The sequence below is a fragment of the Amia ocellicauda genome, chromosome 10, assembly GCF_036373705.1.
Source record: "Amia ocellicauda isolate fAmiCal2 chromosome 10, fAmiCal2.hap1, whole genome shotgun sequence".
Lineage (NCBI taxonomy): Eukaryota > Metazoa > Chordata > Actinopteri > Amiiformes > Amiidae > Amia > Amia ocellicauda.
The window spans coordinates 27,086,304-27,114,166 of NC_089859.1; the positions used below are offsets into that span (position 1 = coordinate 27,086,304).

General features: G+C 36.6%; 2 protein-coding genes across 4 annotated transcripts in view; one reads left to right on the forward strand and one right to left on the reverse strand.

The window, feature by feature from the left end:
* ccn4b (cellular communication network factor 4b) overlaps nucleotides 1-2,044 on the forward strand; it is a 12,960-nt gene extending 10,916 nt beyond the window's left edge. The window contains exons 4-5 of the mRNA XM_066715773.1: nucleotides 66-259; nucleotides 405-2,044. Coding sequence (XP_066571870.1) covers nucleotides 66-259; nucleotides 405-704 — 494 coding nt within the window. The 3' untranslated portion in view covers nucleotides 705-2,044. The remainder of the gene's footprint in view (nucleotides 1-65; nucleotides 260-404) is intronic.
* A 1,144-nt stretch (nucleotides 2,045-3,188) lies between these two features.
* On the reverse strand, nucleotides 3,189-23,278 carry LOC136760399 (protein NDRG1-A). Of its 3 annotated transcripts, XM_066715770.1 has the most exons (16): nucleotides 23,066-23,278; nucleotides 16,674-16,751; nucleotides 15,917-15,952; nucleotides 11,273-11,378; nucleotides 10,944-11,064; nucleotides 10,053-10,115; nucleotides 9,698-9,758; nucleotides 9,154-9,240; nucleotides 8,520-8,576; nucleotides 8,144-8,247; nucleotides 7,921-7,983; nucleotides 7,724-7,775; nucleotides 6,987-7,034; nucleotides 6,672-6,707; nucleotides 5,985-6,036; nucleotides 3,189-4,799 (listed from the first exon to the last, which is right to left on the reverse strand). In XM_066715770.1, the coding sequence occupies exons 1-16, from the start codon at nucleotides 23,261-23,263 to the stop codon at nucleotides 4,549-4,551; spliced, it is 1,413 nt and encodes a 470-aa protein (XP_066571867.1). In that variant the 5' UTR covers nucleotides 23,264-23,278; the 3' UTR covers nucleotides 3,189-4,548. The 3 variants fall into 3 exon arrangements, with proteins under 3 accessions (XP_066571867.1, XP_066571868.1, XP_066571869.1); XM_066715771.1 differs by lacking the exons at nucleotides 15,917-15,952; nucleotides 16,674-16,751; XM_066715772.1 differs by lacking the exons at nucleotides 15,917-15,952; nucleotides 16,674-16,751; nucleotides 23,066-23,278 and adding an exon at nucleotides 12,387-12,500.
* Nucleotides 23,279-27,863: the final 4,585 nt, after the last annotated feature.

The window sequence follows — 27,863 nt, forward strand, 5'->3', positions numbered from 1 at the left end:
TTGCAAGAGCTCCTAATTGCTGGACTTGTTTGTGAGGTGTTGTGTTGTTGTCTTTTTGACCCCAGTGGATCCTGGTGAAAATGAAGTTTGGCATAAGAACTGTGTGACACAGACCACATCTTGGAGTCCTTGCTCTAAAACATGTGGAAGAGGGCTCTCGATGCGAATCTCCAACGCCAACGATGAGTGTGAGATGGTTAAAGAAACCCGGCTTTGTAACCTCAGACCCTGCGAGGTTGACATAACCAAGCACATCAAGGTAGAGCTCTTTAAATCCACCCACTGTTTATCTGTTAATAACAACTGTTAATGACAACTTTGGTTTCCAGAATGAGAAATTGTTTTCTGTTCTGTTCTTTGGCCTCATTAACAATATAGTGTATTCTCATGTTTTTGTGTTACAGCCAGGGAAGAAGTGTCTGTCTGTGTACAGGGAAGACCAACCCCACAATTTCACCATCTCAGGCTGCATCAGTAAGAAGGCATACAGGCCAAAGTACTGCGGGGTTTGCATGGACAACCGCTGCTGTATTCCGTACAAGTCCAAGACCATTGAAGTCCAGTTCGAGTGTCCCAATGGTTCGGTGTTTTCTTGGCAGGTGATGTGGATCAATGCCTGCTTCTGCAATCTGAGCTGTAAAAATCCAAATGACATCTTTGCAGATCTGGAGCGCTATTATGATGACCCTGAAATTGTGAACTGATGAAGGGAGTTTTCTATTCAAAACTAATAGTATCCCCCTCTGTTGCCTGCGTTTAGATGTCCTTCAAGTCTCCTTAGACTTCAAGATCTTGGTTTCTACAGCATTGTTAGCTCAAGAGGAGATTTTACTTTTTATGATTTCTTTAAAATGTTGCACACTCAGTTTTATTTTAAAAAGGGGTATGCATAAAAAAAAAACAAAAAAAAAAAAACATTTTTCCTATTGGAAAAAATATAAATATATATGTATAAAAAAGAATTATGTTAATGACGTTGTCCAGGGTAGGACATAGCAACTCCTCATAGTATAATTCTTTGGTATATGTTAGGATCTATTTATGGTTCATTCACCCACCTGTCCTGAGTGTGTTCTCTGGTTTGAGATAACATTGCCTCAATGACCTGAAAAACTCTTTTTACTGACACAGAAATGACACTAATAGGTAACTAGGTTAACTTTAACCAAGCAGAAATCTGACATTATCAATTATAAATCAATATATTACTTATGTACAACTGCATATGGATATAATCACAACTAGTTTCAGTAAGGCTGCAGCAAAAAAAAAAAAAAAATATATATATATATATATATATATATATTTTAAGACCATGTGGCCATGTGAACTATTTAAAAGCAACAACATTATAAAATAAAAATAGCTCCATTTAAGATAAGGGTTTGCATTGCCCCCAACATATAACATTTCCCCCCCCATTTTCCTTTCACCATGGACGTCTATTTTTAATAAAACCTTTTTTTCTCATGATATAGGTCTACAAGTCATTTTAAACAAAATATTACCTATTTTTGTATAAAGCATTCAATAGTTTTATTTTTAAGAGACTAATTTATTAATTTCCACTTTAAAACTAGTTTTAAATACCATTTTAAATTATTTTCATTTATATTGGAAGCTTCTTATATTCTTTCCCCCAGATTGGATTTTTTTGTACTCCAGTATATCCTAAAATGCTTTCCAAATATCATGGAATCTAATGTGAAGTTTCCTGCAAGATTTGTATGTGTCTGATCAGCTACAGTGTTTTAGGTTTTAGAAGTAAAAAGGAAAATACACATAGCATTCTAATTCAGCTGCTCAAAATGTAAATGTCTGAAGGTGCTTTTTGATGATCATTCTCCAAACTGAAGTTCTGCTTGTAACTGCACAATAAGCAGTCAATAAGCATACAGCACAAGTGCATTTAAGAGAACACGTAATCATAGATTGTTTTTTTAAAATATCAGGGATTCATAGTATATAAATAATGCTTTATGTAATGTTTATTTAATTCAAATTGTCAATATTATGAATAAATGGACATAAAAGTTTAATAAAATTCCTGCTTTGTTGTGTTACTATACGACCTGGAAATAAACTTTAGGGTGTAGTTGAATTTGCACGTGTATCACATTAAAACCAAGTAGGCCCAGCCTTTTGGGATTATTTGTTTTGGTTACCTGTCCAGAATTGTTTATTCCTCTAAAACATTTATTTTTCTCTTCCATTTTATTTTTCAGATGCAACATTTTCCCCAAAAAGATTTGTCATTTACAAGCCTTTAGCCCTTGTGGCTTTTCTTCCAACTTCATAGAATAGACCTCACCAGATTTTAATCCGTTTCTCAAGACCAAATGTATAAAATCAACTGCAAACTGCAGTAATTGGTAACTTGCAGTTTGAAATGAACTGTAAACACATTGAATGACTGAATCTTTGTTATATCACCATTTAGAACTTTGCATCTGGGTGTCAGCCGTTACATCCTATCACCTCCAGTCTAATTTATATTGAAAGAAAGATCTGCTGATTCAGGAGAATTTCATTTCACTGGTCCAAAGTATATAACCCTGAAACACGACCGTTTTAACAAGTGAACAAATAGCACTGGACAGTAGTAGCACATTAGATCTGTATTAATGTTGTCATTCATCACAGTCCGGAACATTAAACAACGGTACCTTTTTAACTCACAGGAACATCCACCTGATACCTGCGTGACTCGGCCACTGAATATATGAACCATCTGGCACGGTCACAGACCCAGCTGGTTCTTCAGTGAACTACCAGAGGGTAATGGGCCTTTATAGGCACCAGCTAGTATACTTTTCAAATGGAAAATCAAAAACTGTAAACATCAACAAATCAGTTGTGTAGATTCTACATAATTCCTCTTTACACCACTACAGTGAAAACATGCTTTCCATAGTCCCATTTAAATGTATAAATAAATACTAGGTGCAAGCTATTACACACTTTAATACTTGTTGCTTTAAATACCACACATTTTAAACCATGGACATCACTCAATGGAATAAGACTACTAGATTGCATCATTTTACATTTAATTGGAACGGATTCCTTGGAAGGTTTCATATGGCAGGAGTCCAGTAATAGTCCAGTGACAACAAAGCACAGGGTGCTAAACTGAATATCTGAAATTGTACAACAATCCCAACAATTCACAAGACAATGCAAAGAAGTCCTGTAGGCAAAGTTACAAATTTTATTTTTTTTAAATAAATACAAACTGTGGTCATTAAGAAAACCTCTTACCGTCTACAGTGGGCAGTTCTGCATCTTTACAAGGCTGATTAGTCTAGAAAGCAGGCTAATATATTCTGCTAAAGTGCAGGTAAAATTAGAAGACGTTTATATAAACATTTTTAAAAAATGCAGTCAGTAAGCTTTTAAACCGCACTCTAGTGTTTTCCTCTCAATTTGTTTTAACATTACTCTCAAACCACCAGGGAGAAGACGCAAGAAATGCATAGTCCGGGATCAATGGCACATTTTTGTTCTGCTTTAACTGCTTGCATAGAACAATGTAAATTTACAATAAGCAACATGAACCGTTAACTGCAAATTATGGATTCTTCAAACCAAACAATTATACTTTTTTTTTTTTTGTTGGATGATTTTTCTAAGCTTCACATGGTCTCCCAAATACAATGGCTGCCATCTCCTCCAGGTCTGGTGGGTTAACAGCCCTTGCTTCACAATATACAGGCAAGAATATTAATACCAAAAGCAAACTGCACCTTAAAACTTAATATCACCGGTTTGAAACAATCAAAAATTACAGTTCAGTCCAAGAGGCTCAACACTGAAAAGCAATTGAAAAATACATTAAGAAAAATTGCCCTCATTTTGATCCAAATGGCCCAAACAAGTCTACAAAGTCTCTACTTTAAGAAATTATCCATTCATAAGCACTTCATACCCATTACACATTACTTTGTATTAAGTTATAAGATTGTCACAATCTCAAAAAACTATTTATGAATGATTTTTTTGTTTTGTTTTTCAAGAAATTAAAAATTAGAGAAAGCTGCGACATACAGGTAATATTTACCGTAACTAGGCGAATGCAAAAGCAAAGAAAATAATAAATACCAAACTGTTTTCATTAGAAATTAACTATTTACACATTTGTATATAGCTTACAGATGCAGCTTTTTCCATGACAGTTGCAGACTCTCTCCAGCACAGCCAGCCAGTACTACATTGCTTGTGACAAAAAGGAAAAAGGGCCACTTAAACACAAGGGCTGTGTTTGCAAAAATAGAGGACGTTCATTCTTTACAGTGACATTCTACAATGTACCTTTATTCCCCCCCACAAACAAGGAACCGTTAAAATGCAGTTCATTTTATACACTTTGCAAATGTGGACTCATCCCAACACTCTTTGGCATAGCAGATGCAACACACCATGCGAGAAAAAGAATGGGGTGGAGATAGGGGTGGGGAGAGATTCAGGTGGACAAGTCAAATATCGTCTTATCAAATGTATTATCAGCAGCAATGCAGCCCAGGCGGCGCAGGGTGTGGGGGTGCTGCTCTAACAAGACACTTCAGTGGACTTGGGCACAGCCTGGTCCACGGAGTTGGAGTCGACCTGGGTGTCGGTGTGTGCTCGGCTGCGGCTGTCCTCGGTGGTGTGCGCTCGGCTGCGGTTCCCCTCGCCGGTGTGGGCGCGGCTGCGGTTGCCCTCGCCGGTGTGGGCGCGGCTGCGGTTGCCCTCGAGGGAGGTGACGCTGGAGCCGGAGGCAGTGCGTGACCTCACCAACCTGGTCATACTGGCTGAGGGCACTGGGAGAGGAGAGGGGAGGGAAGGGGACATGTCACTCCATATCCAGAAAATAACCACTGCTTGTTTGTCCAGATTTCTACATTTTATAAATTGACAACACTCTAAAGTGAATGCATGTTTTATTGTAATGGTCTTATTAAATCTGAAGGCAAACATGCACATTCATCATGCAGGAAAAAGGTCTACACAATTTGCTACTGTCAGTGCTGAAATTAGGTTTTTCCCTTCCGAACTTCTGCACTGTTCTGCATCCAGTGAGATCCTAACAAGGTCTCCACTAGGTGGCAGAAACATTGTTTTAAGAAGCGATAAATCCACAAAACCAGAACTATCATTTCTATGCACACCTGCAAAGCTGAATAGAAACCATGCCCATATATTCCAATTAAAGTCTGCAAAATAATAAAAGTACTGTGTGACTATTTGAAGCATATGGCATGCATTGGCTATACATTTCTGCAATTGCACATCTAAATTTTCCTGCAAGACAAAATCACATTAGGCTTCATAAACATACAACAAAAACAAAAATAGCACTGCAGACGTTTCATGCCACTGCAAGAACATGCTAGAGCTTACGAGTCGACTGAAACCACAAATGTTCATGGACCCATTACACCTATGCAGAGAAAGTACAGGGAGAAACCCAGTGCCCTTTATAAAAAAAAAAAATTAAAATGCACTAAAACTAATGTTAAAATATTGAAATCTGTATGTGTAGCTACAAATGTTTAGTCAGACCAAAGTGCTTTGAATATCAACCGGGAGTTTAGGATGATCAGTCTTCACTTCTCATTAATATTTAACCATTTTTCCATCTTCATCTTTCATCTAAATCTTTTCAACTTTGCCCCCATGAACCTAGTGATATTTTAATCAGACATATGCTTCATGGGAGAAGGATTGAGCCCTTATCTCAGCTTATCTGACCAATAACCCTGGAAAAACAAGACTCCATTCATGGAGTTTTTATTTAAGGTCCACAGGGGGGTGCTAGCAGTGGGACATCTCACATTACAGTATGTAGGTTTCCCTATAAATAATTGACTCCCTACTCCCCCCTCCCAATAGTGGAGACAGTTTTTTGAAGTCTAATACTCTGCAGCCCTTCTCATTAGGGGCTTCAAGAAACTGACTGCTTTTGATGTGGAATAGTATAGAAAGTCATTCTGTATTGTACTTACTGTAGCCCATGCCCTGGATGAAGTATTTGAAGGCTTCTGTAAGCTTGCCGGGCTGTAAAAGAGACGAGACATTATATATTTACATATCTAGGTGTAGGGAGATATGCAGCTGCAATTTACTCTGTAGAAAAATATGTAGGGAGGCATGTTTTTTAAGTTACACAAAATGAATGTCGGACAACTAGAGCGAATGCCATTTACAACGCAGTGCCATAACCACACCGACAATTGCAGTGGGCACTAAATCAGCAGTATTAATGGTTAACTACAGAACAAAAGCACTTCTGAAGGTTTAAGCACTCCCTCTGTGAGCTAAACGGTCTCTGTACTTGACACAAATATGCAACAGAATACAAATTAATGCAAATTTCATGTGAGCATCAAGTTATTCAAGGTATAATTGGAAAATAATCATGCGAGAGCAAGAAGCTGGCTCGTAATGTTTAAGGGAGGCAAGATTGACAAGCCTGATAGCAATATTCATAGCATGAAACCAAATATTAAAATACACTAATGGGTGTCCTTTATTGAACGATATATGAACTGTCAAATGGAACCTGTGCCGGTAAACAACAGGTATCTCTGAACCAATTGAAGACTTTTATCCAATAAGCTTAACCGACGCCTCATTTCCCCTTAGATTATCAACACTTAAATAGGGTTTATATCCGGTTAACGTTTACACACCTGATCAACCTGAGGTAGCCCTCCACAGTCCGCCATCTGTGAATAAAAAGCCAGATATTTTTAAATTGAATTATCACATTCCATTCAAACCCCTAGTTAAGTAATAACTGCTGAGGTTAATCTATAGATGTACTACCTGCTAATACCCTAAATCTAAACTCAGAAAAATCGGGCACACAAGACATTTTAGCAAGACAGAAAGAAAGCAGCTTAGCCACTAAACTGTGGACATTTACCTAGGCTGCCCAAATAAGTAAATTGTAACCTTTTATTATCCTAATTAACATCCAATAGCAGACAAATGCAGTAATTTACCTTCAGAAGCGTAGTCTTTGTTGGGTCCAACTTTGAATTACATTCAACCTGGGGGGGGGGTTGAAATATGAAAAGCTTATTAAAATGATTGTACAGTGTTCGGCTGCACTCAATGCTTGAATAGGTTTACTTCAGCCCAGGGTTACATCTACATCATTAGATCATCCAATATTTGTTTAAAGTGGATTACATGTCTTCATTAATATTGTGTAGTCACTGATGATAATTAGCACAGACGTAAAATGCAAGATTTGTATTTGTGTACGTTTTGAGGCTTATCAAAAGCCAACAAAAACCTAGTTTTATATGGAGCAACATCTATATCTTAAGCCACTATGTCTATCTCAACTACATACAAATAGAGCTTCTGTGGCTTTTAAATTTCAATTTGACATGCATTAGTTTCACCGATTGTAAATAGACACAAACTGCATTGAAGGGTATTTCCGGAGTTCTCATTGTGAGATCAGATTTCTCAACATTGATGCAAAGAAATAAAAATAAGAAAAGGGTATTATTCAGATGGCATCTACCCTAACCTAACATATATATTTTTAATCTGTAAGACAAAAGTATAGGCAGACATTCAACATGTAGACTTGTTTTTGTTATCAATTTAAAATGAAGAGTCTCCAGGAATTATCAAAATGTGGGCGGATTGAAATGCAGTAGGACAAAGTAGTCAAACTGTTGAATCCAGACCCACCAAAGTACAAATCATGCCCTGCAAAACTTACCACAGCATCAACAGCAGGTGAACTGTCTCCCACTACCAGCAGGGCTGGACACCTGCAGGAAAAGCCCATCAGGTTAGGATTTGAGATATTAAATGACACTAATGTAGAGCATAAGACTAATTAAAACCATCTTTAGAATGACATCCTAGTTTGACAATTTGAACAGATTACTCAAAATAAAAAAATGCAACACTCACTTTAAGGTTTTCACATTCGCATTTGCACCATGGACAGGTCGTTCGATCTCCAGATCTCTTCGGCTGTGAAGATGAGCAATTAATGAAGCGGTGTTCATAAAAAGACAAAGGGTACATGATCACAGAGAATACATGATAAACATAAGCCCGGTTTGCGAGGTGTATTTACCAGATGTACTGGGGCACAAAAAAAAAAAAAAAGAGGAAAAGAGGACATTAATACCTGTTGTAGGACCTGACAAAGTGATGCAGGTTGATCTGGTTGATATCATTAGTGATGTGTTGACGGTATGTGTGGATCAGTCCTGGGTTGTTGTGGATTTCCTCCTGTAGGAAAGAAGGTAGTTTTTTTCTGCGATGTGGCTAAAATGAGGACTTTCCAACACTTCCAAAAAGTCATAAGAAATGGTAGATGAATAAGGATGTTTTCCTCAATGGGTAGGAGCGTTATCTTGACTCCAACTTTGAGTGTTATTCTGCCTCAACCCAGAGGTCACCATTAACTAAAAGGCACCAGGACACTTTACAGAATGCTATCCTACCTCCAATACATGAAATATTGTACAGTTCTTCATTACTAAACCAGGAAAAATATTTACCTTTCCAAACAGATGAGTAATCACCATATCTGGCAAAGCATGGGCCCATCCAGAAATCTGAAATTGTTTTTAAATGATTACTTCTCCAATTATATGCTGACATACACATAGTTGGGGATAACATTTTTTAATCTAATTAAAATGGGTTTAAAGCAACCTCACACATTCTTAATCCCTACTGAAGCACAAGCCGGCTCTGAAGGCATTCAACACGTTGACATTAGTTTAACCTTTAGAAACTTAATCCTAACCGACTTATGCATCATACTAGAAAATGAGTTGCATGCTTTGAGAGCAGGAAAATGCAGGACAATAAAACCACTCAATTTGTCAACTCAATTCCATAACAATTAAATAGAGAAATTAGAGGAAAAGAAACTACTGCAATTTAAGTTTGGGGAAGTTAAATGTACAAAAAGATTAAGATATGGTATTTTTAAAATCTTTTCTTTTAAAAAAAAAACAAAATAGTTTTCCCAATGGAATAACCCTTGTAACATTGCACAATAAAGCAGAAATTCAACAGAAAATCACCAGCAAGACATTTCTACTGTTGTGAAGGTCAACTCTATACAAGAATTAAACATCACAAAGTCAATATCCTCCCTAGCAATTACACTGACTGCAATACTACCTTGTGAGCAGCCCAGTCCATCCACCCTTCGGCACATGGGTTAATGTTGATCAGCACTATGCCCTCCACCATATCAGGATGATGCAACTGCAATAAACAAAAGGAGCCCATTTTAAAGAATGATCCAAGTAAGACAAACAGGTGTATAAGGTGCAATGAGTTGCCTGAGAGTATTAATACTACACAGAATCTTAACACCTTCTGAAGCCTCCTTAAAACATTAAGAATCATTTCAAACCTTTCGGTAAAAGTCATTTTTAATCAGGATCAGAATGGAAAGAGTTACATTTGTGGTTCGTCTTTGTTGGAGACAGATTAAGGTCTTTAGATGAGGAATGAAGTAACCAAACTTAGCCTCTTTATAAGGAGCCCTTCTTGGCCACAAATGAAAACTCAAGACTTATAGAGGAGCAATCATAACACGGATTATGTTGCCAGCATCCACACTGTGGTATGTGCACAAACTATTTCATTGAAGGCTAATCCAGGTTTAATCAGCATTTCATAATTAAGACTGAGGGTGAAAAAAAAAAAAAAAACTCACAGCAAATTTAGCCAGGATGTAGGCCCCGGCACCAATGGCCATTCCAATCACACTCTTCAAACTGCAAGAAAATGTATTCAATTAGATGTCTTATGCATCATCATTTTTACATTTCTAAACAGCAACCCTTATTTAAATGCAATTTTAGAAAAATGCAACTTAAATGTAATGATTAAATATCTTTAACTTAATTACAAGTGTGCATTTTTTTTTATACAATACACCAGGCACAAGACTGTGAATGTTGCAGGATTTAAACTACCAAACCAATGATGTTGCTTCATTGGAAATACATAGGGCTTTGTTCACAAACAAGGCAAGTAATCAATACAGAAGTTAATAGTCCCACACTTACCCAAAGTGTTTGAGAACGAGTGGAAGAACATCAGACAACTGGTCCATAGAGGGGTAGTTGTATCTAAAAACAAGTTCAAGTTTGTCACTTCAGTTATTTTAAAAGTATCTATCAGCACCTTCCTTCCTTCAAAACAATCAACGGTCTCATCTCAGAAAGCTACAAAATTCTCCAACTGAAAATGCTGGATACCATGGATTGTGGTGACCCAATATATGCCGTCTTACTATACCATTACAAATGAGTCTCTACTGACCAACTTTTTTAAATAATTTATTCCTAACAAGCAAGCATTTCAAAGCTGTAGCCCTGTGGTGACCTAGATACAAACAAACATTTAAATTCTTTACACAAAGTGGGTTAAACATTTTAGCTTCTCATTTCACCACACAAAAGGCCAATTTACCCCGTTTTTTCACCTAATTGATGATTCAATATTTTAGAATTTTATCATCAAAATGTTATGCAGGATTGGATCACTGTACCATTCTTCAATTTCTGTAAAGTACTGAAGATAATCACCCCCCCCCCCCCCCCCCTTTACTGCTCCAATGCAGCCTTACACATTATCTTTCTTTCGTCAGTACCGTGTTAAAGTAGGTCAGCATGGGTAATTGGTTTATGAGCTAGAACCCTTGTTAACCTCAGCAATCAAAGGTCTCGGCTTGTTTACAAGGCTGACACCACAACCTACATTCTCACAGACTCTGGGTGTCTTATCACGGGACTATAAACCATTCTATATTTCCACATACACCATATCTTTTGCACTTGTTTACCAATCGATGCCTCAAATATTTCCCGCTCACGGTGCTTCCACCTCTGGCCAAGTTCAGGGTTATCCTCAAAGCGGTGGGATTTGTAGATTGCTGCAAGAGCATGGAAACTCACCCAGTGGGCAAGGCACTGGCTCCCTCTTGCTGTCCAGGGGCATCCACATGGCAGACAGCAAAGTGCTGGGTGATCTCCTGCATATCCTCAAAGTTGAAGAGGGAGTTGAAGCAGGTCTTGTCTGAATGGAGAGAAAAGACCAAGGCTATTGCAACGCTAGTTTCACCCTTGTCCTTCAAGGATAAAAAAAAAAAAAAGTGACCAAAGACTAGAATTACAGAATGGGATCACCACGTTTCTCCCCAGAATCCTAAAGTGACACTGTCAACAGGGATATCAACATTATAAAGTTCCCAAAATACAAAAGTGTGGAAGTTTGCTTCACTTACGGTTCAGCCCAATATCGTGGAATGTCAGGATGACCGGCCGGTTTCCTTTGGGGACCCCTCGCATGGTGACATGGATGGGACCATATGGTGTTTCGATATCATGTTCCTATAGTAGAGAACTCTGGTTAGGTGCTCGTTTATTAGGTCGGGAAACAGTAGAGGTCATTAACCACACAGCCCAGCCAGCCCTCTCTCACAGAATGTATACAAAAATGAATGTAACCCACATATATCAAAGTCCATTTCATGCACGGTTTTAATGGGAAGCCTAACAGTCCAGGTATTTACAATATCACTACTTATAGTAGTTAAAACATGGTTTCTTACTATTGTTGAGGTCCGTCTTGATATAGTCATTGTTAGTTATAACAAGAGGAACTAGTCCACTTTAATTACACTTGGTGATTGTTGTTATTAATGGTAAAATAGTACAAAAAAGTCTGAATTTACAAATCAGCTATCACTGCAGCTGGTGGTATCATCCCCCTACAATCCCAAACTATAGGATATTCGGACACTATTGATAAGCTACTATCATAGCAATTGTTTGAGGGGTAGCAGCTCATAAAGATAATATTTATTTTGTTTAAGGATTTCAGGTAGCTTGTTAAAAGCCTGAAACCAAAAGCATATATACCTTAAAAACCAACAGGTCTGAAAGAATACACATTAGAATGCATTATATTTTGAAGAAATTATCAATTAACCAAACAGCACATACAGTTAATGTGTATTTATATACACATCTAAAAAAATATATCAAAGGCTATCACAGCTCTGCATACTTTCCTGAATTTATGGAACAATAGAAACGATAAATCGTCCAATTCAACAAATTCCCCTTACATAACAGCTTTACTGCACATTACTGAAAATTCCATTTCAGAACAATGTTGACTTTTTGTAAACTGTAACCTCCATATATATTAAAAACAACCCTGTGTGCCCAACAACATAAGCAGATATTGTCAATATCTGGCTGCATTCCTACAGCATTCCCACGCAATACTAACGGCAACCATCACTCGGTAATTCAGCCACCTTATCGGAGAGACATTTCATTCAAATTTCATTCCAGCACTCCTACAAAAAGAACAAGAAGCCCAGTACTCACAGCGATATCAATCTCAAAGACAGAGTCTTCCTCCTCAAGCACCATGTTTGCTGCAGTTAGTGCAGGGTGGGACAGAATCAAATCGCTTTAAACTTTAAACCTGCTTAGCTACTTAGCTTCAACGCTGCTGAAATCTCAGTTTTATACTCCTGTGGTTTACTATTCTGCATAAGCTTTCCACTCCCATGGTGCTTTGCACAAGCAACAAAACAAGCTAATTCTGGATGAAGAGATCTTTAAATTGGATCAGTCAAAGTCAGGAGGTTTGACCATCTAAAGCATGCCGGTTGTCTTCAGTTCATGGACACCAAAAAAATAAAAATAAACTCATAATAGACTGGCATAAGATCGATTTTAAGATCGAATATGACAGGGATAGCAACTTTGTCTTTTTGCATTTCCTCAAGAGTTCTGAACAGTTCATGTTGGTCATATAATCATTTACAGCTCAACATTCACATGAATACACTTCATAGCCCATTATTATAAAGCACTACAGCATTTAGAATATTCACCATCACTAATGTTAATTGCATATAGTAACGAACATCTCAGTTTTACCATACCATTCAGTTCTGTAATTTTTTGTTTCTCTTTCAAACAGAATAAGGTTCCATAAATTGGAACACATACAAATTGAAAAGTTAAAAAAAAAAAAAAAAAAAAAAAACTTGTGATTTGGTGTATTTGGTGATTTCCACTTAAGTAAATGTGATAGTCATGATGAGCCATGCTTATGGAGAGGACAAAAATGATTAAATTGTAATGGGATGTTATAAATAAATGTCAGATTAATACAAAAGCTACAACACCACCAAGAACACGTTATTGTGATGATGCAAGGATAGGAACGTACAGGAAACCCAACTGTGCTTCGTCTGCCTCAGTTCCTTCTTGATGCAAGTGATCAGCAGCTTTACAGCGGCACTAATCCCATTTAACTAGAGATGTTGACTACGTGAGGTTAGTGTCTATAGTGCAAAGCAGCTAGAACAGATGGTATTTCTCCTGCGACAACGTCAAAGCTCTTAGAGGTGCAGACAGTCGTCAATATTAAACACTGTCCTGGAAAACCGAAGACGGTAATCTGTTTGGGAGGATCAGCACGGGACTGCCATCTGTTTACAGATACTTGTATACATATATACACACCGAAACACATTCTAGGCCAGCACTGTTTCTACAATCCCTACAGTCTCCACCTCAGTTGGACTATTTTTAAAGCATTCCCTAAAGCATTTCCTAAAATGGATGACACCATCTATATTGGAGAGGCTTAACTGGTTATATTTTAATTACTGATACCCCCTCTGTATGCGGTGCATGCAGTATCCAAAGCTTTTTCTAAAACACAGTCACAGTAGTACCTTACTGTAATGTAGGCCTTCCACACTAAAATTAGTTTTCCCCATGAAAGTTGAAGCACTTTAGAATGATCAGTTCTTGAGCAGCAATGATTATAAAACTCATTTTAACTACTTTGTGTGCACTCTGTGAAACTGAGTGACGGGGTCTCCGAGTGATGAGATCACTGTATCTGGGAGTTGTGGGAGGAGGGATCATTTGAAGATTTTTCCACTGGGGACTAATAAGAATCAACCAGGCACAGAGAACAGTGTGTGGGTTTACTGACCAAAGCCGGCAAGCGTTGTGGAATTCCTTGACGCTTTTATATACTAAAAGGTAAGGGAGGTGGCAATATAGCACCTGAAAGCAAAATACAGAAGGGACTTTAGTTATCTGTTAAAAGCTGGAATTAATTTGAAAAATAATTTGGTAGTAAATTCAGATACGATAGCTGAAAAATACAGAGCAATACTGTGAGGGTGTTTTTTCATTGTTTTTGTTGTTTAGTTTCATACTCTACCATTGATGTATATTAAAAATGGAGCTGCACAAACCCATTACAAGACAGGTTTTAAAAGCAAATGTATTTCATCACATTTCTTGATCTTGATAATGATCCAGAAATTAACTTTTGCAGGCATGAACCCTTTCACGTTATGCTTATAATGTTATTTGTCCCTGACTTTCTACACAGCCATTGTTGGTATTGCTAAATCTGCGGTTACTGCATCTCTGTAGCAATGAAACAACAATTTATAAAGACTGATTAACAAAAACAATGAGTGCTTAGGGCAAATTCTTAAATGCTGCATTTCATATACCCTTTAGTTGAGTATTTTGAATGCTTATTTTACAATTAAATACTTAAAATGGTTGGGATTTACATAGGGTCTGTCGATTATGATCTTGCTTGTGTAGACAGCTATGGGACGTTTAATTCCACTGGTGTTGTCCAAGGTCCTGAATTCAGAGCGAGGCAATTAAATATCGGTCCTCTTTAACTTATGATATTTGACCACACACCACAAATTAAGTGCATACAGAGGAAAAGGGCAAACTTTACATTACACAGTTCAGAAACTAAAAACTGCACATAGTCTGTTTAACTGGCTGTGCATGGCATAACAATGTACATGGGTGGGAACAATAAATAACTATCCTTTATTAAAATGCTTAATTTAGCTCTATACAATTGATAGAGTAAGATTTGCAATTGCAATTTAGGTTGGCTCTCAAACAAAATATGTAATATGTTCTGTTCTTTACGACAGTCTTTCAGATGAGCATGTGCTGCACTTTTTTTTTTTTTTTTTTTTTTAAGCGTTACCAATGGCACTGAAGCATTATACCCATGTTAAACTTTAACCAGAAGAGGTTGTAGGGTTGCCCTTCACACATGTGATTAGAACAGCTCTATTTTGCTTTTATTAAACTTTAAAGCACAACTCATTCAGGCAAAACAGTAGAAATTAAACCTCCTCTGGGCATACAACATTTTCAATCTGTTCTTCAATTATAAAATGAAATGTGAAATTTCTACAGAAATGTATTTACTAGGAGTGCAACGGCTAAATAAAAGAAAACATGCTGAGCATGCATCTCATGTTCCAGCTGGAACTTTTCCATCATTATTTTTTTCTGTCCCCTCTACTCAGACCTGAACAGCTCACAAGATGGAGCCAGAGGTCTATGGACCAACAAGGAAACTGCACCCCATGGAATCATCCTGAATGTATACAGTCTTCTGCACACACTTCCTAATATTCTGAACTGGGTATTCCAGGAGATCCAAAATTTCTAAATACGTTTTTTTTTTTTTAAACTGCATTATTTGCATTTATTTTCACACGGATTTATTTTCATATTCTAGAGATTTATATTGTAACATTTAAATCGAAAGACATGTATTGTGTGTATATATTCTAGTTTAATTTAATTGGTTTTCATTCATGAAATGAAGCTAGTTCCAACTTCAAACTTGTGCACAGTGAGAGTAATGGGTCTCTATGCCATATTTAATGGACTTGAAGCTTTATCTCAAAAAACAATTAAATTCATGAAACAAACCGAGTTTTGACCTGAAACTGCTTCAAACTTAGTACAATTGCATTTCATGGCATATCCTATATATAACCACACACATACTACAGATAGATATATTAAATATACGTTTATATACTTGCCTTGGTCTCAAGACCCTGAATGGCCTCCCTTAGCCCCTGTAATACAAACAAAGAACAGAAAATTAGACAACTATTTAATTTTTCCAATTCCAACTAATTAACTATATGGATAACTAACAGGATACAATGACACCGATTAAACTTGTATTATTAAATCGGAGATCAAAGTACTTGCAAAGAATGCAGGATTTTTAATTTTCTCAAGAATTCATAGTGCAATTTAGGAATCAATGAAATTGTTATCCTATCTTTAAAGGACACCAATAGGTTAAATAGCCAAATTCTGCTACAGTTACCCAACTAAATAATTCTTCACCAACAGCTGGATGGAGTTGGTTTTGGTTTGTATTAACAAAATGATACGAGTCCCTGTAGAATATTTTGCCTCATGGTCTTATCTTAGTGCTCTCTGCTTAAAAAACATTTCAACTATTCGGTCAATTTCCTTCACAAGAGCCAAGACGTGAAAGATTCAAAACAAACACCCTGTGGTTACATTCTTTCTCTCTCTCATCTTTTTAGTATTGTGGCCCTAAGCTTCCAACTCTAACAAAATACATATATTTTTCCTAAAAATAAAAATAAATAAAAAGGTTTTACAGGGTCCCAAAGACCTCAAAGTAGTTCCATTACTAGACTAAGGATCTTCACCTGGTAAGCATTATTTATTTCCAATACAATAAAACTACTACCATAATATCCACACCGAATTACAAAAAATGAAAAACTAAAAATGAAGGAAAACACAATTACATACAGGTAGATCCCTGTCCACCAGGGGTTTTGTCTCAGTCAGGTGAATTTCCTGTAGCTCTTCTGTCATTTCTGATCTGGCCTATAAGTGGGGAAAAAACATTTTAAATGTGTGCATTAGCACATTGAAAAATGCATGGTTTTATCAATTTGTAAATTACACTGTATTAACAAATGATTAAAAACAAAATGGATGCTTCCAAAATATTATAAATCTGATACTGAAATAAATGCAGACAATGCAGTGTCGTCAAATATAGTCTCTGATAAGTAGGATGCTGCATCACCACAGAAAAGCCCAGGAAAAGTACACGTGACAATTTCCTAGAGAGAAAATATTCCAATTAACAAATTAGCGGTTTTCAGCCTAACGAGCATTCAAAAAGTCCTCCCCCCCCTCTTTTTCATCAACCCAGTGCAACTATTCAATCCAGTCACCTCACTTTCACCTCACTACACCTGCATCTCTGCATTTCTACACCCGCACAGGGCAAGCAAATGATCCAGTCAGCTACAGGCATCCATTTGAATTAAGATGTTCAAGATATCGTGTTATCTAAAACCCACCGATTTGCATTGTGTATCTGTATTCAGTGAAATTGGCTGTGAAAAAACAAAACATTATCTCAAATCCCACCCTCCCCCTCAAGTTTCATTTCTCTAGGCCTTCGGAGGAAGAATGCAAAAGGCACACGCCTTCTACCAATTTATCACATGCATGACTTATTGATGGCAAATTTCAATACCGTTATGTGCAAGACATTGTATATTTATTTTATTTTTTATTGTAGTGCAACTCTGAGAATGCAAGAAAAACTAAAAAGACGTGCGAGTTGTGAATGTAAATCAGGATTCTCAATGAGCACTTTGTTCAGAGAGGTTTCTAGAGGTTACGCATCACGCTCTTCCTGTATGGGGAGGCAGTTTTGGCATTGTGCCTGTCAGAGCAGGAACTTGCTGGAAACCACAGACACAGCTGCATTCATGTGCTCTGTTTAGTTTTCTTGGGTCCCTGGGTTACTGACAACGATTTTTTGTAGCCTGCATTTGAGGCTTTAACATTCTCTTCCTATACAAAATGTACTGCTTTGAAGGCTTTCTTTCTCAGAAGGCCTGGGGAAGAAAAGCAAGAGAAATTACTGACTTTTCACAGCCAACTTCAAAGAATGTTATTGCACTGAATTCAGCTCATCCAAATTAGAATAAATAAGTTAAATTTGCACACACACAAAAGTTACATATAGTGATCTCATTGTGCCATTCTGCTGAATTGAAAGTTACACAGCTGCAAAAAGATATTTAATCAAACAAAAAAAGCATTTTATTTTCCAACATCAATTTAGTTTTTAACTGGCTCTTTTGTTGACTGATGAGTTGTCCCCACACAAATTCCACTATTGACCCATGAAAGTGAGTTTATGAAATGAGACGCTGGCGAAACAGAGGGGGAAAAAAATGGACACTAAAAGCTTTTGTTGTGTTTATAGAGGCACTGTGTATCCTGCTGCCAGCTCTGCCGAGCAAACAAGATGCCATAAAACCGCTTAGTTTTATTTCCATGACCTGTTAACATTGCTGAGTTGGCAGTCTTGCCCTGCATCTAGATCTCCTCCTACATGTGTGAAGGGCAACCCTACAACCTCTCCTGGTTAAAGTTTAACTTATAGGTATAATGCTTCAGTGCCAGTGGTAACGCTTACTAAAATGTCCAAAAACAGAATTTCATGAGTGCAGCACATTCTCAGAGACTGGTTTTTCCCCTATTGATATTCCCAATCAAGTATTACACTGAACAAAGCCTTTTGGTCACTGGAAAAATAACATGACATGTTATTCTCCTTATAACCATTCACATCACATCAATACAAAACCTACAGTCTACGATGTTTAAATCAATGCCTACATTCATACAATGCCTGCAACTTCAATGAACAAAATGTATTCTAAATTAAACCTGCTGGCAGATTAAGGCCTAAATTAATGTGTATAAGAAAAATCCATGTATTGTGGTTGCCATTTGAAAATGAACCTAATTTTAATTTCCTTTTTTCTTCCCCCTTCACAGAAAATATGAAAATGTGCACTGTAGACCAATAGGAAGGAGATTCACAATCAGAGGTTATGGAGATGCAGGCTTCCTCTTCTATAAAGACCATCACATGCCAATTGTATCCTCATGTACTCCAAGTGGCCTGGAAGGTCTAGTTTAAAATTTCATGTATATTCTGCAGTCAATACTACAATACTACCACTGTAGCCCTGCAGGACCCAGGTTCCCCACCTCTGCCAAAGGTCCACAGACTTGCAAATCTATCATTGAAAAACAGCACCACATACTCAAAGGCTAATTATTATTTATTAGCAGACTCAAAGGCAAATCAAACATCTGCACTCTGGACTACAGGACCCAAAATTTAAGAATACGTTTCTACCAGTCAATCAAGGTGCTGAACTGTATTTCACTGCTGAGAAACTGAGAGGACAGACTGAAGGCAAAGAAAAATGTACAGTAATGTAGTGCTCAGATTAGCTACTCTTTTTTTATAATCAGGTAGGCTATATAATGGGATGTAGTATGATAACCTAAATCTGTAAACATTGCCACATAGCACAATGTAGAAATGTCTATTGCAACAGATGTTCTTGAGGTTATAACTAAAGCATTAGGAGAACAATTGCCTCAAATGTCTGATGTAAACAATTGTGTGGCAGGCAGGTGAAACCCAGACCGATATGCCCAATCAAATTGCATCGCAAAATATTTAAAAAACAATGGGTTATTTTTAAATGGATAGCCTTCGTTACAAACAAATCTGATTGGTTTACAAAAATGCCCTATATTTTACTTACCAGTATAATAAATCCCCCCTCTTTATACATTAAAGTCAAGATCATCCTACTCTTCTGACTTATACATCCAGAAATCCTTGCAGCTGTACATGAAAACAATGATTGCTTTCTAATCTGTTGAACTGAACTAATCTGTCACAGCCCCAGTTAGAAATGGGCAACTAAGTTCCTTTACAATATTTTCAGCTACAGAAAAATACCATATAGCAGTACATGTATACATTCAAGACCCATATAGATGTCCATTAACTATAGTAATATGCAGTTTAAAGTGTCTTTAGAGGCGTGTGACATTACTGTATACAATACATAGCAATTCTAGAATATGTAGGTGAGGAACCAAAACTCACAAAAGCTGGCAGATTAAACAAATTCTCAACATTTTCAATAACACGCCATCTGCCTGAAAATATATTTTGGTTATCAGGAATTCAGTTCATTCATATTGTTTGGTGTATGGGAATTATACATTAATATAAGATTAAAACAGGGGGTAATAGTCACTCCATTACACTGAAAGTTTGTCTAAAGGACTTTTGCTAGAACTGCCCCTGTTAATTATGCCTAGATCATTTATAGATCATACTTGCAGTAGCTACACTTGATAAAACATCCACTGACTCAAACCATGAAGTGCAAAAGACAGAGATATTAAAAGTATTAAGTATTAAGTACTCTTCATATTAAGAGTGACTGAGATCCTGTAGAGATTTAGAGTAGGCCCATTACCAATGTTGGGGTCATTTCTAAAACCAATATAATGTGGTCCAAAGTTATTAATTACAAATCCCATATAAACTTTAAGCATAACGATGCTCATTATGCATAAACTGCACACACTCATTATAATATTTGACCATCAATAGATATTCTACAGGAATCCACCCAAAAACAACCAATTTTAATGGTCTCTTAAAACCAAATAAAATGAATGCAAGGGTATTCATGCACAAAAATATAATCCGCAAGAAAAAGTAAGGCTCATTTTCATGAACATCAAATGTTTATTATTTATACATTAGCCTACTTTTTCACTTTCCAAATCTAAAGTCAAATTCGTGGGTCTTGTGCCCACTCCTAAACAAAATGCATTTTAGTTATTTTTGTATCTAAAGCTAAACCGTCTGGCTTAACTCAAAAGTATTTCACCCTAAACAGGCGGTTTCCTAATCATCATATCTGGGTTATGCAATGTTATTTGAAAACAATTTAAAGGAAGTCCTCTCTGGAACATAAAGTGGGTTGGATCACAAAGTATAAACACAATTAGAATAGGCCAGGAAAACAGGCTGTGAAACTAGATTAAACTGAAGAGATAAATTAGTGCTGAAAATCTAGCCTCTTAAAAGGGGATCTCTCAGAAACAGGATATACCTTATTCCACCTTCTTTTCTTTTTTTTTCCCCCCCAGTCACCATGAGTACAAAACTACAGCATGAACTGAATCTCAACTTAGACCCATCTGTCAGTCACAAATTCCAGTTCCAAAATTTAATGATGGCTTTTTGTTTGTCACCAGATTCTTCCTTTTAATGCAAGCCAAACCAACATCACAGTGGGTTTTAAGTTTGAAAACCATAGCCACTTTCTACTACTTATACATAAAACCACAACAGGGTAAAACTTGCCAGCTCGGGCTTCACAGGTAGGTCAAAGTTCCGATTATGTTGAGGCCTTAGGGAGGGGAACAAAATACTATAAAATTCAACTATCTTATCTTCCATCTAAAATGCTGAAAATGTGTTACACATAAAAGCTCATATTCCATAAAGTTTAAATGATAATGTTTAGGTTAAACCAGGGTATGACTGAATAGGCAGACTATATCAAAATCTCATCTTCTTTGCTCCACATTGAGGAAGAATGTCAGAACAGTGGGTGTAATTGTGGTGGAAGTGGCTCTCCAAAATATGCATTCTATGGATGAAAGCATAATAGCAGAAATTCGTCAGAAGTTATCCATGGAACCAGTTATGTACATCCCTAAATTGCCCATGCTAATAATTGTAGACTGATCAAAGCCATTTGACTAGGGTTATTCTTTAAAGGAACAAATATATTTCTTATTTACTTTGAGTACACGGGAAATAGAAGCTTTAAAGAAACTATGAAAATCCTAATTGAATTGTACAATTAGTCTAACCAATAAGACAAGTACAGTCCTTGAGAAGCACAGTGATTATGTTTTTCATGATTAGTTGATCACCAGTTCCAATTGATCAGTTATTTAACCATTGGTTTAAATAGATCTAGAAAGACTTGGCCAATGACCATTGATAACATCACCTACTTTGATCAATAAATAGGACTCAAATTTAACTGGCAACTCACACAGCTTTTACTTTCCCTAACAAATGTGAAACAGTCATCACACTGTAACAAGGCCCAGACAAGGGCTCACTGTGTTACACCAAATATGTTGTTTGTCTAACATGCCATAAGGCAAAACATTTAAAGTAAGGGATTACATACTCTTTTGTTCATGCTATTTAATGAAATGCAATTGTATCGATGCTTCTTTAAATGCTATGTTTTGCCTACAGTCTATATAAAATATGAGTTTAATCATATAAATACCATTACATATTATTTATGCATCACATGACTTTGCGTTGACGTGGCTAAGACCGATTTATACACTATTGTCAATACTCACTAGAAACGTGGTCACTAAATCTCAATTAGACGTTACAAATCTTACTTCTCAATAATAACGTTTCCGTCACCAAGATAAATTGACGTTGATCTGCATACCACCGGTGACGTCACGTGTACGAATCTGAGGTATTCAACACATCAGCGTGACGTCATTGAATTACATTCTCTATACAAGAAAAGCCTTACTTCGCTTAAAACAATATATACAAAAGTATAATACAACACACACAATTACATTATGAACATACTCTACAAGTTTAGTTATTATTCAGCGTCATTTATTGATTATCATAATGCAGTGGCTTACTGGTGTCAAATTAAACACTACACACGCCGTTTTATGTGTGGGAAAATGAAAACATTAGACTTCCAAATTATTAAATGTAAAGAAAAAGCAGGATTTGGTTTTCTGTAAGCCTCCTATGGTTACATTTCATGAGTTAGCTGGAATTTTCTAGACGCGTATCCACATTGCTTACTAGTGCAAGTTAATGTTGGGCTGAATTAAAACATGAAAGTCACAGCCTAATTTCAAAAAAGAAAAACAAAAAGGCAGGTACACACATGCCTCATCACTCACAGTAACCTTTTCCAGCGTTGCTTTGCACTGGGTAGCTCACCATCGCACACTGAATACTTAAGCACACGTGACTTCAACATCGCAAACTCCTGCCAACATCTGCAACGAGCACTTCCAGCTTGTGCACCAAACGAAGGAAAACACGCTGCATCCGTTGAACGTGACTGCATCACTTGGGCATGGTGAAGCACAGCAGCAACAATATTACAATGAATCTATTTTCCAATGCATGCAATACTAATGCCAATAATAACAATAATATCGGATGGCATGCAAAAATGCCATGCACGTTTTATGCACACCCTTACCTTTGCAATAGCCCAGAGAAAGCACACAAACACAACCGGTCCTAAAATGCACAAATGCCTGCGACTTCTGTGCGTTTGTTTACTCCGTGCAGCTACACGCGGATGTGCTGGGTGTTTTATAAAGCCTGGGTGGCAGCAGCCCGGCCCCTTTGCTGCTCTTCTCCAGCTATTGGGCAATCCTGCTGTGCTTCGCTGCATTTCGCACGAACCCTCTTTCTGCTAGCAATGCAACACATGTCAGGATACAGACACAGTCCCGGTGCCTGCAGTACAGTAGCGCCAAATAATCGGTGTACTGTTTTACTATATAGTTCTGTGTTGCAACTTTGCATGAGCATGGCCACATTTCTGGAATGCCATTTTTGATGCTTTATTTATTTGTGTAGCTTTTAAAAGAGACAGCCAGCAGCGCAGGCAGAGCACATGGCAGCTGTCAACAGATTTCAGTAGGTTTTGAATCGTACACTGCTTTGTCAACGAAGGCTTTTTATGTTCTGCCATAAACATCCTTGCAGTTATAAATAGGTCTAGGCGACACTTTTTTATTAGGAAGATGAACTGAGTTTTCTAAACCAGACACTCTTGCATAAAAAACCCAGTGATCACACTTTAAAACGAAGTGGTGTGATTCCTCTTGAATTATTATGTGAATACTACAGGATTAACAGATGAATATGTCATGCACTTTATCTGATTTCTGTTGTTCATTACATGTATAACAGGTTTAGGGTAAGGGTTCATGTGCTCAACATCAGGGTACAGACTATATGTCTGTCATTAGTCCTGGTGCCACAGACAAGATGTTCTTTAGTGGAGATATACGACCTTGATACATTGTATTCTGATTTGATAAATACATTTTTAGTGTTGTTTTTGTCTGAATAAAACACCACAGAGTAGTGTAGTGTTATGTGTGGTTTTGACTGGGAACAACTCAGACACAATCACACACAATGACCACTTTAAATAAACAAATAACTAAACAAACAAATCAAATCCAAAACAATAATCCATTAGGCACCGTCCATTCAAAGTATACAAGATAAATACATAGATGGTGTCCTTGCTGCTCCATGGGCTCAGTACATGTATTTTAATATAATTGTACCATTTTTTTAAACTCACGGACTAATGGGCAAATACGAACAAGTACTTGGCAGAGGTTATATTTGTACAGGAAGAAATAAGCATGTGACAAAAAATTAAGCCACCACTGTATAGATGTTTGTAGTTTTCTAATAGCAGGAGGATCAAAGTTTTATATCATTCTCCCCTCAAGTCGCAAATGGTGCAACTAGACAATACAAAGTAAATATATAAATACCAGTAGGGGAATTTGGAGACATCATGTGGCCTACTTTTTGTCATATGGTTATTGTATTGTGATACAAATACAGTACCATATATAAAAAAGATAAGATATAAATAGACCAAATATAATATCTATTAACAAGAAAGAAAAATGTTATAGCCAGGACTAGACCATTAAATTTGAATTTGCTGTTGGACTGTGTTAGTTAGTCATAGTGCTTTCTGTTATATCTCACTGGATTCTATCTATGTAATTCTCATGAACAAATATTTAATCTATTCTAAGCTTTTCCAGTGTTTCTTGAATAACTCCAAGCAAGGCATTAATTTACAGAGCAATTATTAGACTAGAATTTCATCACATACACGCCTGTGGACATGTATCAACGTTATGGGAATAACGTTAGGCCTACACTGTCCACCTGTGATATATGTTTGTTTTCAAAGCATGTTGTTTTTGTTTTGTTTTTCAAACTGCCCGTTTCCACAGCATGTAGATGGTTTCGTGTTTCACTGTGAGATGGCATATCCCAAAGCTGACCTGTTTGGAGAAGGAAAGGCCAAAAGTATTTTCATGATGCCTCACTTTGCTGTTCAAGGACAAAGCTATGTACAGCTAAATCTAATGCTTGCTTATACAACACAAAACTGGGCAGATGGAACGTAAACCCAAGCAGAGTCAGATACGGATTGAATGTTAAGATTTTTTCACAAAATGTAAAGTATTTTATCCTGAAGCTCTATAATACGTTGAAATCTTATTTAATTATACATGTTTTCTCACTTTTTCACAGAGTTAAATGCATTTCTTTCTGAGTCAAACAATCTGGGACAAACAGTGTCCAAATCTCTGATAAGAAAACTGTACTTTCACCAGACTGATTAAAATTGTCCTGTGGCTCTTCTGAAAACAATTTATGTGCTAAAACTGAGTGAACACATTCAGTTTATCTCTGATTGTTAGTATCTTTTATGACTGCTGTGTTGCTTTAGGATTCCTTACCAGATTACCAAAACCACTAAAATTTAAAATGCACAGTGTCAGATTTTTTCATATCCTTAAAACCATATTGACATTAACGTGCCCTCACATTTTAGTTGCTATGTAGAATAGTTGCTTTGGAGAGAATTCAATGGACAAAGTTCAATAAATGTTTGTGCTCCAGTAATTAATGAGTGTAATTCAAACAATTAATTGATGGCTGCTACATAGAATATACTCATCTTCTTTCAGTTATCTTTAATGTACATTTTTTAGGAAACGTATTACAAGTTGCTCATGTGAACATACAAGGGATTGCATACATGGAAATTCATAAACATTTGTTTTTGTTATCCATTTACACTCTTAAACGTTTAACGTGAATGCAGGTACTTTCAGTTCTGTAAACCCTTCTAGCCAAGGTGAAACCCTTCTCTCTCAGTGCTTTAAGTAAATAAGGATTTCTTCTATTGCTTTTCATTTGTTTTTACAATAGGGCAACAACACATTGTAATGTATTGAATTGTAGATTGTAGTTACATAAGCATTCTGTTTTTATCCACAGATGCTGAAGGCCAAATTGGAATATAAAAGAATACAACATAGCTAAAGAGCTTTTAAAGTTCCTGCACTGTTGTGTTTTAAAGCTTTTTGTTTGTTTGAGTGTTTGTTTTTGCTTGAAAAAAAAAGGATTTTGTCCTTTTGTAAAGGAAAATAAATCAGAATTGCATTTTCATTTGTTACACGGGCTACGTGAAAATAAACTGATGTAACTGGAGTATCACATATCTGAGTCACTTCTGACTCAAAGGTGGGGCTTCTTAGCAGCTAGTCTCATGATCTCACATTCTTATAAGATGATATAGGATCAAGTCGCAGGATGTTTTTGTATTCTGCAACATCCACAATAGATTTACATTCATATTTTTTTCGCTAAAACTATGTAACAAATTAATACTTCCTTATGCTCTATATTTTAAATCTATGGATACGGTGGATTAACAGGAGATAATGAAAGTAAAGTTAATTTTTACACTGTATATACACAGCATATATTGTTATCACAAAAAGCTGTGAAACACTGTGTTATATATTATGTAAAGGTTAAAATGTGTACCTGAGGTCTATTTCATTAAGTGCTTCTATGCCAATAGATACAAAAACTGAATGACAAAAAGTGTGATTTTAATTTAGCTGGGAGACATAATGTAGAATTTCAAATGTCAAAATACATCATATATCTTAGCTGCATTTTTCAGCCTAGCAAATATTCTGACGGTCAGTTCTTATTGTTTTGATGAAGCCAAAAAATGCTCTATCGCACTCATGTGATATGGAGAAGTAAACTTTGAACTTTATGAGTGACTGTTTAGTTATAAAATTAGATTGAGGTGGCTGTAAAACTGGATAAAGCAGGGCGCAGTGGAAATAAATTTGATCTGGTGGCTAATACCTTGGTAAACATGAGCTAAAGCAATTCTGTCTTCACAAAGGTCAAAATATCTGGGTTATGTATTAATATCATGGTGTTGCACATGCACATTGAATCAAACTTTGATATGTTGAATGCATTTTATTGTTAATTTAGATACATTGGTAGATCAATAGATTGATAGATCGATGCCACATCCACATAGGAATAGCAAGAGAATACTCTTTACACACACATTGCATATTAATATATGTATTTATACATTTGGTACATCTTATAGACACTGTTACATGTCATATTTTCATACTCAACCTCTTTAACATGGATATTTACATATACTGCACACCCAACCTCCTAAGCTTCTGTATTATAATATTATGATAAGCTTCTATCATTTTTTATTTTCCAAACTCCAACAATTACTACAGGCAGCCCTGTGACCCACCTCAACCACCCTTCATCTGAAACCACACCTTTCTCCCTCCCCCAGCATGCATCTCTTCCAGGATTGGCATCAGAAACACAGGGATGCATCCACAGCCCAATTAAATTAGCAGGGCAGGGAGTAGTTTAATCTGAGGGATTGGAGTGATTGGCTGTGCTTCTGTCTGAATAAACATGTGCATTCCTTGTGAAATCACATGCAGGAATTGAGGCTAGTGTGTCTCCAACAATTCACAGTAGTGTGTTTTGGAATACTTGCATTTTGAATCTATGCTAGCCATCATCAGTATGTGCCCAAAATTAATTATTGATATTATTATTATTATCATCATCATCATCATCATCATCATCATACAATCTTTCATCCAAAACTGTAATTTTTTGAGAAACGTGCAATCTGATTTAATCTAATGAATGTTATAGCAGTGCAGTTCAACTCACACATCCTACAAAGGAGTATAAACTGCACAGCATGCTTTTATTTTAATTATAATTGAGTCTTTCCTATGGGAGAATAGCAGATGTTGTTAAACTGTAAATCCCTCGAATGTCAAATATATTTAGGAATGCATTAAATAATGAATGTATATGCTCACATTTTATAGTGTCACTGACACAAAGGGTGGGAT